Source organism: Acinonyx jubatus, chromosome B1 (assembly GCF_027475565.1).
Source record: "Acinonyx jubatus isolate Ajub_Pintada_27869175 chromosome B1, VMU_Ajub_asm_v1.0, whole genome shotgun sequence".
NCBI classification, from domain to species: Eukaryota; Metazoa; Chordata; class Mammalia; order Carnivora; family Felidae; genus Acinonyx; species Acinonyx jubatus.
The window spans coordinates 168,231,532-168,247,073 of NC_069382.1; the positions used below are offsets into that span (position 1 = coordinate 168,231,532).

The 15,542-nt window shown below is 41.5% G+C and overlaps 1 protein-coding gene across 1 annotated transcript; it reads right to left on the bottom strand.

The window, feature by feature from the left end:
• Positions 1-773: 773 nt before the first annotated feature.
• CHRNA9 (cholinergic receptor nicotinic alpha 9 subunit) lies at positions 774-14,401 on the bottom strand. The gene is made up of 5 exons (XM_015083279.3): positions 13,482-14,401; positions 13,079-13,224; positions 11,993-12,147; positions 4,451-4,983; positions 774-1,351 (listed from the first exon to the last, which is right to left on the bottom strand). Exons 1-5 carry the CDS (start codon positions 13,543-13,545, stop codon positions 810-812), a joined length of 1,440 nt encoding a protein of 479 aa, XP_014938765.1. The 5' UTR covers positions 13,546-14,401; the 3' UTR covers positions 774-809.
• Positions 14,402-15,542: the final 1,141 nt, after the last annotated feature.

Genomic DNA, 15,542 nt, shown 5'->3' on the forward strand with positions numbered 1-15,542 from the left:
AATGACTTGAAATGCACCAGTCCTGAGAAAGGTAACATAGCGACTTAAATTGCACTGAAGAATACATGACTATTTTCCTTTCTTTTTTTTTTAAAGCATGTTTTAATAGGGACTAAGGGGAGAATGAGCTTGTTTCGTTTTGTTTTCATTTTTAAAGAGTAATATAAGGTTCTGTGTTATCTGTACTACTAAAGGGGCCAGCCGCCTACCACCCTGGTGGGCTGCAAAAGGAATCCTTTTTTGTTTCCTTCATCTTCCTACCCTTGAAATTTTAGACCTCCTGCTTAACAACTTTTCTTTTTTCTGCATCAGTTAACTTGAAAGATATATTATATAATATTGATTTGAAATTAAAAATAAAAGGGGTACAGGAAGTAGCTCAGTCAGCTAAGCATCCAACTTTGGCTCAGGTCATGATCTCATGGCTCGTGAGTTCCAGACCCGTGTCGGGCTCTATGCTGACAGCTCAGAGCCTGGAGCCTGCTTCAGATTCTGTGTCTCCCTCTCTCTGCCCCGCTCCCACTTGCAGTCTGTCTCTCTGTGTCTCTGTCTCTCTCTCAAAAATAAATAACCATTAAAAAAAGAAATTAAAAATAAAAAGTAAACACAACATAACCACTAAATTTTATATATATGTTTACATATATATGTGTGTATGTGTGTGTGTGTATATATATATATATGTATATATATATATATATATATATATATATATATATTTGCATGTGTGTATGTAAATCTGACTTGGGAAAATATTAGAGTAGATCACAGGGAATTTTATTGCTTTATTTCCATATACCAAATGCCCACTAATCTGCTCTTGCTATGATCAAAACAGTCATCACAAACACCATAATGAAAAAAACCCACATGAAGAATCGGTCTATGACTTTTGCAACTTTCTTCCACTCACTCCCCTTGGAATTGGTGGCCTTGTGGTCTTTGAGGCACTTGGCAATGTACTCAATATTCCTTGTCAGCACTTTGTACCGTGCACAGTAACTGTCAGCATCCTGTGGGTTCTCACCCTGGCATCCCAAGTCATTCTTTAAGAGCTTGTTTATTTCCTTCTTTCTGGGAAGGTCTTTGTTTCTGTCCATGTTCAGATTTGGCTCTGGAAGTTTGCCATAAACCTTTGTGAGGTGGGTTCGCTCCCTGTTGTGGCGGGGACTAAGGCAGCTCTCACCCACATCGTAGACACACAAGACCCTGGACATGTATTTCAGGATGACCACCCTGGCCCAGTGTGGCACTGGCCGAGCCTCGGCCCCACAGAAGTGGATATTCATCACCATAATGGTCAACGCGGTGGAGGCTGTGATCAAAGCCATTGTGGCTATGTAGTATTTGCCTGGAAAATAACCACAACCGAGTTAGCTTAAAATTGTCCTTATGTTTGCCCCCCCTCCGAAAAAAAAGAAAGAAAGAAAAGAAAAGAGAAGAAAGAAAAAGAAAAAAGAAATGAACACCTTTTCTAGGGAAGCTGTATACACTAATGGTTACTAGTATAAACTTCTGAAATCAAACTTTTTGGGTTCAAATGACAGCTCTATCACTTAGTAGACTTGTGGCCTAGAGCAAGCTATACCATCCTGCTATGCCTCAGCTTCCTTCTCTGTAAAATGAGCATAATAATTAGATATACAGGCATACGTGAGGCTTAATGGAGACGATACATGTAAAGTTCTGAGGACTGTCTCTTGCACTGAGTTAGTTTTCTAAATGTTTGCTGAGATCATGATGTGAAAAAATTCCACTTTCAACAAACAACGATCTTAGCCAGCTCCCAGAATTGTCTTCAGACCTCTTTACTGTTGGGTAAGAAAGGAGGCACTATGTCACTGTTTGTCTTTAACATGTGATTGCATAAAGCAAATATTCATGAAAAAGGAAAGTTAAGGAAGGAATTAATAAAGGTGAAGGCACAAATTTATAAAATTTAGAACAACAACAACAAAAAAATAAAGCAAACCAAAGAAAAAGCTATTTGACAAGAGGAATAAAATTGATAAACCTTTGATACAGCCACTCACAGAATACAGGCAGGGTGGTGGTGGGGGGGTGGGGGGGGGAGGAGAGAGAGAGAGAGAGAATATAAAAGAAGTAACAGGATAGAAATTTAGAATACAATAAAACAATATTATAAATAGCTGTACAATAATATATTTGAAAACCTAAATGAAATTTCTAGAAATACATAAGACATCAAATTTAGCATAAAAAAAAGGAATAGGAAAGCTCCAGAGTTGGTTTTATAGATGAGTTTTGCCAAACTTTTACAAGTTTGTGCATGTCTTATACAAGTCTTACCATGTCAAGTTGTTCCAGAAATAGAAAAAGAGAAAACTGCCTGTCTCCTATTATGAAGTCAATTTAGCCTTGATTCCAAAAATAACAAGAAAGGAAATATTAAGGTCATTTTACTTACAGATGTATTTGAGAAAGTCCTATAAAAATTATTAGCTAACTAAATCTAGTAGTGTCTTAAAATGATAATTCACCATGATAAAGGAGGGTTTAACTCAACATCAGAAAACCTAATTCACTATATTAATGGGGTAAAGGAAAAAGCTCAGATGATAATCTTAACAGATGAAAACAATGTACTTGATAATTTCATCATCCACTCATTATTTGTTAAAAGCTCAAAGTAAACTCAGAATAAATGGGACCTGTCTTAATATGCTAAAGACTATGGGCCAGAAGCTTAGATCCAATACTACACTTCTTCGGAAAACTTAAACACATTTCTATAAGATTAGAAATGTATTTCATAGGTGCTGCAAATGACACATTGTAATAGTTAATAAACATGCTCAAGATCTGTGTGCACCTTTCCTAGAAAGGAATTATTTCCTAGAAAGGAATATTATCACAGACACAGAATAAGTAATGTTGCAAAATTTCTGACACACATCCCAAGACTTCTCTCTTTAAAGCTTTAGCCAGCTTTCCATTGAATGTCACTTGTAAAGAAGAAAGAGAGATCTGCCAATTGTTCTTGCCTCAAATAGGTTGTGATTAGAGGTCATCACTGTCAATCATTTCTGTCTCAGGAGAGGCAATAGAAATGCCAATACACTTCTTCCTCTTTATTAGTGGTGTGGGGGTGGGGCAGAGAGAACTCTCTGTGTCTATTTCTCAAAAAGGTGAGTGTGTGTGTATGTGTGTGTGTGTGTGTGTGTGTGTGTGTGTGTGTCCATGTGTACATGCATCTATGTTTTTTGCTCTCCAAACAGGGAAACCAACATAGCAATGTCTGAATATTGGGTAATATTGGATTCAGTAGAGGATAAAAGGGCAGTACAACATCCCTTTCATATTGGTCTCTAAGTCTCTAGGTGTCCTGAAATTTCTCCTAATTGTCTACTTTAAGAACCAGAAATTAGGTCTAGCCTCTGATTCTGGGAAGCATCTATTACAACAGCAAGTCATTGAGACAGATGTGTTGGAGCTGAGTAGGACCCAGGTGGCAGGGTGCAGGTAGGAAAGGTGTTAGGAGGGGCCTCAAAATGAGGTAAGGAAAAGAAGGGGAGGCAGGGGTGGGTAGTCTCTGTTTCCACATCTACCCTTAGAAGGACATTTTATTAGAGCAGAGTATTGAACATGTGGCCTATCCTAGAATCACCTTAGATTCCCAACTCTTGCCCAAGATTGCTAAATCAAACCTTTAGATGTAGGAATCTACATTTTAACAAGTTCTCCCATATCTACTATACCCAATAAAGGCTAAAGATTATTCTCTTAAGGGAAGATGATGGGCTTAAAAATAGTCAACTATTTCTATCATGTTGGCTGGTCTTTCCCAAGAAGAAATCCCTTGTGATGTGAAAAGATAATAATAGTCACTACTTACTGGATACTTACCATATGCCAGCTCCCACCCTAACCAATGACACAATGAGTAGCAATTACACAAAATTTTCAGGTGATGAAACAGAAACTAAAAGATGAAGTAACTTGCTTAAGATTGATCATTAAGAAATGAGTGGTGAGATCAGAGTTCAAATGCAGATTTCTTTAACTTCAAAATCATGGCCTTAACTTCTAAGTCAATGAAACAGAAAGTGCATCAAAATTACCCAGAGGCCTTGTTAAAACAGATTGCCAGGGTTTGCTCCCAGAGTTTCTAATTCAGTAGTCTGGGTGGGCCCTGAGAATTTGCATTTTAAAATGATGCTGCACTGTGGGCCCAGGGACCACACTTTGAGAAGCACTGTTCTAAACTATATTACCTCTCATTTCCCTTTTGTGTAAACCCGGAGGCCATAAGACTAGTTTTGGAAAACAGCCATATCTGTTTTCAAAAATGCCAACTGAAGACACTAAATGAAGTATGTGACAGCCTGTGTTGAGTCTGAGGTTGACCTAATTGTTATGAGTTTAAAGGAACAGATACAATCCCAGTCACTACAAAGCTAGTCTCAAAGTGTGAGACACTTGAACTCACCTATCAGAGGTACATTTTCTGAGGCCGGCATGATCTCTGCCACCATGAGCTGAAATACAGTCATGGCCAACAGGATGGTCACTCCCAAGGAGACCTTTTCCCCAGAGGCTGCTGGGAGATAGAAACTCAAGGGAGCCAGAAAAGATATGAGGACGCATGGGATGAGGAGGTTGACGATATAGAATGAGGACCTCCTCTTCAGAAGGAGAGTGAATGTCACATCTGGGTAAGGCTCAGAGCAGCAGCCATAGGAGATCACATTCTTCACAGCAGGCATGCCATGGACCTCCCACTCCACATCTTCGATGAAGTCAGAGAGGTCTCCACTGTCTAGGGCATTGAATATGTCCACCTGGTTGCCATTGTAGGTCCAGGAACCAAAGGTCAGATTGCACTGCTGGTTATCAAAGGGGAAATAGGTGACATCCACTACACAGGAGCTTTTGGTGATGGCTGGTGCATCCCAGGTGATTAGCCCATCATACCGCAGAACCACGTTGGTGTTCACAGGCTCAGAAGATTCGTCATCAGCCCTGGAGGCCAGAGGAGGAATATGAAAGCTGCTGGTCAAGACAACTCATCAACTCCCTCACTCCAAACAGCTCATGGCCCTGTGGCCATCACTTCAGTGCCTCTGGCAATGGGTCACCATTCTCCCTGTCACCCTGGCTGAAAGTCAGAACCAATTCCAATTTGCCCCCTCCTCCATCTCCTGTAACTACTCAGGGCCAACTTCTCCAGAATTCTTCCTTTAAAGCATCTCTGCTCTATGTCCTTTCCTCTTCATTTCCAAAGCCAGTTTCTTAGTCCAGGTATAATGATTCAAGCATCTAGACAAAAAGTAACCCTGTTGAGGCTGAATTCTAACAGGGAGGCCTGCTTACCTGATTTTATTGACCTTGGACACAAGAATATTAAAATAGCCTTTTGTTGCGATTGGAAGAGTTGTACATGTTTATCATAGAACATTTGAAAAATGCAGACAAAAATTCATTTACCCATAACCTAAGAAATAATGATTTATTCTAGGTATATCTTCTTTTTGCTTTATCAACATTTATGCCTGGGTACAGAATTTCTATTTTCCTTTAGAGAGTGACTTTTTCTACCACCATTAGAAGGCAGATGAAATGTTCATCAAGGTGCCCCAGCCTCCTCTGGCCAAGGGCTAGATCCAACTGATTCACCCTCCCTGGAGTTTAGATCTTATGTAGAGGGACCCAAAGACCAAAAACAGTCGCCCTGGTGGTGCTTCCTAATAAAACAAACCAGCTCAGGAGTCCTTGCTTCCTCAAACTCTAGAGCAGTCTCAGGGTGTCCTTTCTAAAAACTGGTCATTGATTTTTTTCCCCCTTTATTTTTTAAAAATGTTTATTCATTTTTGAGAGAGAGACAGAGACAGAGACAGAGCACAAGTGGGGGAGGGGCAGAGAGAGAAGGAGACACAGAATCCCGAGCAGGGTCCAGGCTCTAAGCTGCCAGCCCAGAGCTTGACATGTGACTCAAACTCATAAACCATGAGATCATGACCTGAGCCAAAGTCAGACACCGACTGAGCCACCCAGGTGCCCTTTTCTTCCCCCTTTAATTCAATGAGCTGCACCATGCCCTTCCAACAAACCCCTTTTTTCACAAAGTAGTCAAAGTCAGTTTTCAATGCTCACAACCTTAACTGATACGTTTCTATTCACATTTAATGTGTATTTTCCAGTCTCCCTTATAATTTTTTCCCTACAAAACATATTATGGTTAAATGTAATGTGAAAGGCATCCTGGATTGGATTCTGGAATAAAAAGCACATTTGTGGAAAAACTGGTGAAATCCAATAAAGTCTGTAGTTTAACTAATAACATTGTATTAGTTTTGACAAATGTACTGTTATATAAGATGTAACATCAGGGGAAGCTAGGTGAAGGGTATATAGGAACTCTCTGTACCATCTTTGCAACTTTTCTGGAAATCTAAAATTATCCTGAAATAAAAAAATTATTTTAGCATAAAAAGGATGATACAAAATTTAAAATGTGGTTATTCATTCATATTCTCCTGCAACATTATTTTCACGGCTGATAGTTTTCCTTCATATTCCATTATATAGAGATGCCATACTTATTTAACCCATCTGTTGATGCTCAACATTGTCAGTTTCCATGATTTGCATTTATAAACAATGCTGTAGTGAATGTCCCTGTAATTGAATCTTTGCATTTATCCACTCTTTCCTTAGGTTAAATTGCTAGAAGAACATGTGCTGGATCAAAGAACTGGCATGTTTTAAAGGATTTTTTTCCACTTCTTAAAAATTGGGCACCACAACATTAATTGTAATGGTCTGAAGTGGACCAAATCAGACCATTATAGTTAACCTTGTGGTGCTCAAATTTTAATGATGGCCTTTAATGAGGGTTTAGAGAGGAGGATCTTTAGAATGGGTCTTTGTGAAGATAACAAGCTGAAGTCATTTGAAAATCCCTGAACCTATCCTCTGTAACAATGAGAAATGTATACAGTTAGCTAAATGAGAAGTGGGAACTATGTGTGAACAGAGAATATCACTCACCCATCCTGCCTTCTTGGTATAGGAGGAGAGAATCTCAGGATCAGAGAGAATCTCTTTGGACATTTCCAAAACAAAAAGAAGCCCCCGCTTTCTTTCCAAGGCTAACTTCCTTTCCGATACTGTGATTCCTGTCCTCCCAGGTCTCCTTCAGGATTCTGCATCTCTTGGTTCTCCTTTTTTTTTTTTTTTAATGTTTATTTATTTTTGAGAGACAGAGAGAGAGAGAGTGGGGGAGGGGCAGAGAGAGAGGGAGACACAGAATCCAAAGCGGGCTCCAGGCTGTGGGCTGTCAGCACAGAGCCTGACACAGGGCTCGAAGCCATGACCGTGAGATCATGACCTGAGCCAAAGTCGGATGCTCAGTAGTCTGAGCCACTCAGGTGCCCCTCTCTTGGTTCTTCTTATTCTATATCATCTAAACCTTTCCCAATGCTGTTCCATGAAAGGGCGGGCCTACTCCGGCCGACTCCATCTTGTTCTGTGTCCTTCACCTTGACCACGCCTCCTCCCCTTGAGTAACCTCCCACTCACCTGCCTAACAGGACTCCGACCCTTCCCCAGACCCTTCCCCAGCCAATCGGCTGAGGCCACAGCCATTACCTCACCAACTGCCCCTAGGCCCCAATAAAACCTTTGTCCTTTTGAAACTCGCTCTCTCTCCCCTGTATCTCACCGCTGCATCAGTGCAGGTAGGGGATTGAGCTCGAGCTAGCTCGAATAAAGGCTCTTTTGCTTTTGCATCAGACTCGGCTCCCTAGTGGTCTTTGGGGATCACGAATTCTGGGCATAACATTCCACAGTCTCTCCTACCAGCTTTCCTTCCTCTCAGGCACTTCTCACTTCCCGCCTCTTTTTCTATACACTGGAAGTGATACACGTTGCTGTCACTTCCCCATCTTGCTTTTATTCTTACAGTTTGGCTTCTTCCCAGTGTGTCCTCTTTCAAAGGTCATTCATGACGCAAACAGCAAATATAAAGACCTATTCTAAATTCCTATCCTGTTCAATTCTTCCCAAACATTTCACACTGTAAGTTTCTAGACATCCTTTCTTCCCTGTGGTTTCTATGACACAACTCTCTCTCACATCTTTTTCCACCCTTTTAGCCATTTCTTCTATATGTCTTCTTTAAATGTCTTCAGTGAAGAGTTTCACCAGCTTTATCCACATTTTCTTTCCTTCCTTGAGTAGTTCTATAAGGGCTCAAAGGGCTTTGGTATCTCTATCCCTGACCTTCTTTCCAGGTTTAAGAATTGCCTTTTCAGTCTCTTCATTGGTTGTCTCCATGTGCATGTTCCTTTGGCCCCCCCAAACTGAATAGATCCCACACCAAACTCATCATTTTTTTCCTCAAACCTGTTCCTCTTCCCCTCCTTCACTTCTAAACTCATCTAACAAGTTTGCCATTTTCTCAACCACCTAGATGACTTAAGCGAGCCCTAATGCTAAATTCTAGACAAAGTCTGTCCATATATGATAAGGTACCCAATTCCTTACTAGGTCTAAAACAAGTGTTAACATGGCCCACTGAAACCCAACCATTAGGGTCACCTGGCTATCTCAGTTGGTGGAGCATGTGACGTTTGATCTTGGGGTTGTGAGTTTGAGCCTGACATTAGGTATAGAGATTACTTGAAAAAAATTGGGAGGCACCTGAGTGGCTCAGTTGGTTGGGTGTCTGACTCTTGATTTTAGCTCAGATGATGATCTCATGGTTCATGAGTTCTAGCCCCCACATCGCATGGTCAGCGTGGAGCCTGCTTGGGATTCTCTCTCTGCCTCTTTCTCTCTCTGCTCCTCCCCCACTCATGCATGCACTTTCTTTCCCTCTCTCAAAATAAACAAATAAACTTAAAAAAAAAACAAAAATTAAAAAATCTTGAAAAAAAAAACAAACCCAACCATTAGAACTCTCTCATGGGGCATCTGGGTGGCTCAGTCAGTTAAGCTTCGGACCCTTGATTTTGGTTCAGGTCATGATCTCAGTGTTGGTGACATCAGGCTCCCATGTCAGGCTTTGCACTGTCAGCCAGGAGCCTACTTGGTATTCTCTCTATCCCTCTCTCTCTGCCCCTCCCCTGCTCTCTCTTGCACATCCTCTCTCTCTCTTTCTCTCTCTCAAAATAAATACATGAACTTAAAAAAAAAAAAAAGAACTCTCTCATAATAAATGTACATTCAGAATTTCTATAATCCAGTCTTTACCCAGTGTAATGTTAGGAATCCTTGTAGCCTTTTGCACTAACCATTATATTGGCCATATACTTAGACTAAACAACCTTACTAGAACTCTGAGCCAAAATTTATTTATTCTTTTACTGATCTGGTAACAGAGCCAGTATCTGCTTGAATAACTATATTGCTAAAGAGCTCACTATCTTTTGGGAACATTCATTGCTTAAGTTATTCGCTATGATTATTTTTTAAACTGTTTATCTTCCCTTTAACTTTTAATAGTCTTGGATTTTAGAGCAATTCTCTCTTTTCTTTACCTAATTTTCTCCTTGGTTGACTAACATAGCTATCAAGTCTTCCCAAGGACTTCTTGCTTCCAAACTAAGTGTCAACAAATTCAACTGCTCCTCACATGAAGTAACTTCCAGACCAATAACCATCCTGAACACACCCTAACAAGTGTAGCCCTGTGGGTTCAGGCACCAGTGGTGAATCTAGATGTTAAGCATCTTCCTGCCCAATCTATATTTATCACAACTGATTGGATCACTACCATATACTCCTCTTTCCTCTCCCACCACCACTCAGAAAGCCTATTTTGTGGTCTCCAAGGTTGTGTACTACCTTCTCAGAAATAATAAGAATATTATATCTGGGATCAGAAGAGTCTGCAGGTCCAGGGATTCAGCTGGAAGGGCCAGGGTCAGGAAAATGGCTATGACCAAGGTCCCTTCTTTGCCTGATCCTATAACTCTCTTCTATTCTCATTTCAGCTGGGTATAGGAATGCAAATGGCATCCAACCATAACTACATTTAGAGTTTCCTCTAAGTAATAAAATTCTGACATTACTGAGAAGGAGAATGCAAAGCAGAATAAAGGATCTGAGACAGAACTATCTGGGACAGGAAGGCAGAGAAGACTGAAGAGTCAACCCAGAGGAATAGAAAAGAGTTGATTAATCAACATGATGAAAAGATTCCCTGAAAGGGACAGGGAATAGAACTCACACACCTCAAGGCCAATGATCTGGGGAGAAAGGGGGAGGGGAGAATGGGGATAGAATTTAGGAAAGCCACAGTAGGTTTGTATGAGCTCATGAGCACACAACTGGCTTCTGTAACAACAGGGGACTGGGGTAGGTCTAACTTAGGTTACCATGCAAGCTTGCAAAGAAGCATGTCAGTAAGAGTTGCTCACACCTTTAGCCAACCAAAGCAGAGGGAGGAGAAGAACTAGCACTCTACTTTCCAGGAAGAACTGTTAGAATTGATAGGATACTGATAATGATCTATGTAAACTATATTCTCTGATTACCTGTGCCCGGTGAGTGAGAGGAACTAATGGACAATGTGACTCATTCTCTTGCCTTCTGTGTGTGTGTGTGTGTGTGTGTGTGTGTGTGTGTGTGAGACAGAGAGAGAGAGAGAGAGAGAGAGAAGAGTGTAGAAACTGGACTAATAAAGCACTAACACTTGGATGTTGTCTTGCTTGAAAAGAATATGGAAGGTCCACTCAGAATGGAGAAAGGTCAGAAGGATAGGTACTACAATTCAATAGGTCATGTCCCTTGGATGAGTTCTCTCAGTTGGCTGCAACTCACCAATGTTTCTTCCTGAAGGGAAACTCATGCGCACTAGAAGGCTGAGTTTTCAGGAGAGCTCCCCTGAACTGCCCCTCATTCACCCTGTTCTGAGTCAAAGAGGAACCTTTCCCAACCCACAGGAACTTGGGTTCCAGAAGAAAAAGAGAGAAGCTCCTTCGAAACAGGTGGAGCTACTGAACATGAACTGTGATAGAGCAATGTGGTTCCTTCTCAAAGTGTGGTCCATGAACCAGCAGCACTGACATCTAAAGCTTACAGAAATGCAGAACATCAAACTCTATCTCAGACCTACGGAATCAAAATCTGTATTTTCACAAGCTCTTCAGGTGATTTATGTGCACTTTACAATCTGGGAAACATAAACCGTACCTACCCGTTTTCTCAAGGTTCCTAGCTCTGAAATCAGGAAAAGGCCAACTGATGATCTTATGATCTAGTTTATCTTCCACTGCAATGTCCGAAATCCACAGGTCAGCTACTAGCTGGCCCATTCTGATTTAATCTTAGTAGTATCACTGTTACTGATACATGATCTTGGAGAAGGGAACACAACTGTTATGGGTTGAATTGTATCCCTCAGAAATGAATATGCTGAAATCCTAGCTCCCAGCACCTCAGAATGTAAATTTGGAATAGGGCCATTGCAAATGTAATTAATTAAGACAAGGTCATGCTGGAGTAGGGTAGCCCCTAATCCAACACAACTTTTGTTTTTATAAAAGGGAAAAAACGGACATAGACAACACATTGAAGAACGGCATGTGAAGAGGAGGGCAGAGGTCAAGGTGATACTTCTACAAGTCCAGGGAAAACAAAGATTGCCAGCAACCACCAGAAGCTAGAGGAGAGGCATGGAACATATTCTCCTTCATAGCCTCAGAAAAAACCAACCTTGTACTTCTAGCCTCCAGAACTGTGAGCTAATATATTTCTGCTGTTTAAGCCACCCAGTTTGTGGTACTTTGTTAGAGCACCCTAGGAAACCAATACAACCTATAAAATTGTTTCTCATCCAAAAGGGGAACGTAGCTCTAAGCTTTTATGACCCATTATTATATTACCTAAGATTCTATGACCATGATTTCAGGGTCTAGATACATGAATTGGTACTTCATGAATGTTTTAAATATCTTTTTTCATTATGTGTCAATTCTGTTAAATCAGCAAGTTCATTCCCAAGTAATGACTGACTTGTACTTACTTGTTATATAGGACAATATCTGGCCTCCATACCAGGTCACTGGGGATCCTGATGGAATCCAGTCCATCATACTGGTCTCGATCCCATGTGAGATATGCATCATGCCAGATTTGGCGGATCCATAAATAGGCAGTCAGAATCTGGTTTCTTTCATCCTGCGCAAGTAACCATGATAGAACTCTGTCCAGCAGACACCTCAACCAAATGCCTTCCATCTCTAGAACACTTGTTCCTTGCAACAGAAATTCCAAGGGCACAAATCTACTTTCATTAAATAAATGAGAGCTTTTCTAGTCTAACCCTTTGACTGACTGCCAAGGCCATATTTTTTTCTACTTAATTTACTGTTCTGAATGTAAAGTGGACAAATGTTGAAGCCATCAGATCTTTGCATGGATCAACAGCCCAAATTTCTCTGAAAATTGATCAACTGATGATTCACTTGAATGAGAAAGTCAGAAAATATCTATAATATACAGAAGAAAGTCTTTCAAGTTTCATAACTTTGTGTAATTAAATGCCTATAAGCACTGAATAAGATACGCCATGTTAAAACACTACCTTTCTTTAAAAAAAAAAAAAAACAGGAATAAAATTCATGTAACATAAAACTCACCATTTAGCCCTCTTAAAATGTATGATTCAGTGGATTACAATGTTATACAACCATTACCGCTATCTAATTCCAGAAAATTGTTGTCAGCCCAAAAAAGAAACCCTATGACCATCAGGCCACCACTCACGAGTCTCTGGTTCTTCGACAGCCCCTAGCAACCACTACTCTGCTTTTTGTCTCTGTGGTTCTGCCTATTTTGGACACCTCATAGAAAGGGAATCCTACAATATGTGACACCATCTCTGTCTAGATGATCAAGACTTACTCTTAATGGCCAGGATCAGGTAACATTTAGTGAAATTACTTTTGTAGAGAGCACCTCTCCTTGGTATTCCCTTCCTCCACCAGCTTGCACATGTTGCTGTCTGTTCTCACTCCCTCTCAAATTCTGAGTAAGACATCTCTTTGGAAAGCACTGTTAGCTTCATCCTTAGCACGATTTCAAAGAGTCACCACTTTATGTTACTTACCATGTCCTTAATCTGAGAAAGTGTAATCTGCAGGGTGACATTCAGGACTTTATCTGTATCTTCTACTGGACGAAGAGCATTGGAATAATCTTCAAAAAGGTCATTAAACAATTTCTGAGCATATTTTCCATCTGCTGTTTCTACAGCTGCTCAAAAAGAGGGACCTGGATCAATATTCAATGTCATATATATTTCAAAGCAAAGAACAACAAACTGAGGACCAGAACTGGGCAGGACCCAGCATCAGCTAGGGACAAGCTTTGGGTATATTTTTCTGGTGAGTCAATAAGAGGCACAAACACTTCCTGGCAGTTAGAGCATTTGTTCTGTTTGCTGGCCCACTCCCACCAAAGAAGTGGCCCCCAAATGAGCTGAGATGGTTACACACCCATCAGCCTCTTACCTCTCAGTCTGGAGACAGCAAAGTAAATCCAGCAAAAGGAGATGCAGGAATGGGGCCAGTTCATCTTTTTCCTGAGCCTTTAGAAATTCCCAGCCACGCAGCAGTCTTCCACTTGCCTCCGTGAATTGGAAGGGTCTGGATACAAAGATCTCACTCTGCCACAGGCAGAGTTTCGCCAAGGCAGATGGAGAGCTCAGGCTTGTGGTGCACCTGGGGCCCCAGATCCTGAGATCCATACCCACCCTCCCTCCCCTCTGGTAATCTGAGCCAGGCAGCTCTGGCAGCAGAGATGCAGGAGGCTGGGTGGGCTAGATCCGGCAGTGGTGATCTAGGGAAGCTGTCCCAGCTGGGGATCCCTAGTCACTTTCAGCAGGGATATCCAGACCAAACTTTCAGATGAAGACAGGTAGGAACCCAACGCTCCGGAAACTCTGCCAAAGCAGAACGGGCACTTTCTCCACATGCAGCAAGCAGATTCAGCCTGAGTCTAATGACAAAGGGAAGCCAAGCAGAACCTTCCCTCATGAGGCAGCCTCTGGAGAGGCCCTACGAATGCGCTTCACGAGGCATTTGCAGAGGGAAAGAGATCAGTTTCATGATCTCCAGAACAGATTACCTTCTGCTTCAACCCCTTCAAGATCTGGCACGTGTCTCCTGTGGTAATGTGAGTGAATATGGGGAGAGGGGCTGGGAGAAGAGCATTCACGCCCTTTGGAAGCCGCGCTGCAATCAGGATTTGAAGCCCAAGACCTAGGTTTGACTGCAAGCTCAAACCCTTCCTAGCTCTCTAGTACTAAGCTTTCCTGAGCTGGAGACCAGGAACATAATATTCTCTCGCTCCCAGCGCTACTGGGATCTTTATGTGAAATCACCCTAAAAAAAAATTGTAAAGCACCATGTAAATGTTAGTAATTTTTGCCTCTCATTTTCCAGATCCAGAATGTCTATATTTATCGAGTCACCCAGGGTTTACTAGCTCTAAAAAAGAAACATGGTTCAAAGGCCAATCAAATCAGCACAAAAATGATTCATAACTAATGAGGATATTACTGAGAATGCTGTTTCTTTGAATTTGAATGCTACTTTATTTAATTTCACAGTCATTTCTCACACGTGATCTAATTTTGCTCCCACGAAAGAATGTCAATTTCCAATTGCCATCACTTACTCCTCTGCTTGCCTGGGGAAACTGCCTTGGAAAACCAAATTAAGATCCTTTGGTTGCCTGGAATCAGAGCAAGGAAATTGGATAGCTCTATTTCATCAGGTTACAGCCGGCTGATGAGTCACCCTGTCCCTCTTCAGGAATATATCCTTCGAGTGGAACAGACACTCAAGCCATCAGCTAAGTGTGTTTCCTAATTGCCTGTGCCCTTGTGTGGATTGTGAAGACATTATTTTCCTGCTGCCCCCAGTCTGACTCACCCATCAAATGACAGTTCCTGCTGTAAACCCTCAGGCCTCCTTCAACAAACATCTGCTCTGGAGTCTCAGAGGCTGAAGGTCCTTTTGAAATTGAGTTGAACACCTTGTTTTCACATGAGGAAACTGAGGTCTAGAGATGTTGAGTAGTTTGCCTCTAGCAGCACTTGGCCAGGCCGCCTGCCCCAACCCAGGGTGCTCCCCACGCTAATATGCCCCTCCTCCTTTTGTTGTTCACCCACCTGGCAATTGACAGCAGCTGGGTGATGAGGTCTCCTGCTTAGAGAGTCTCTACCTGTGTTTCTTTGATCCTTCCTGACACTCAGAACAGCCCCTGGGGAGAGGTGCTGAATGAACACTTGGTGCTGGTACTGCTGCCTGGAAGGTGATCATCCCTGGTGATCTTACTGTTCTTAATTAACTCAGTTCATTCATTTTGGTCACTTATAATTTGTTTAAATACTTAACATTTGATACTAACCTACCAAAGTTAACACAATCCAAGTTAAATCAGTACTTTTGGTGGGGGCAATTCTGCCTCTTAGGGCAAAGATGCTAATGACCAAAAGCAAACTCCACCCCAATTCATTCTAAAAGAACAATGCATGAACGAAGAATTTCAACAGAGATGTAAAATAG

What these genes read in the sequence shown, in the direction of transcription:
- CHRNA9 (XM_015083279.3), bottom strand. Translation starts at nt 13,545, where the DNA reads ATGAACTGGCCCCATTCCTGCATCTCCTTTTGCTGGATTTACTTTGCT. An exon ending in TTTCTCAGATTAAGGACATG is followed by an intron (nt 12,148 to 13,078) that starts GTAAGTAACATA and finishes TTACTTGCGCAG; the next exon opens with GATGAAAGAAACCAGATTCT. An exon ending in GATATTGTCCTATATAACAA is followed by an intron (nt 4,984 to 11,992) that starts GTAAGTACAAGT and finishes TCTGGCCTCCAG; the next exon opens with GGCTGATGACGAATCTTCTG.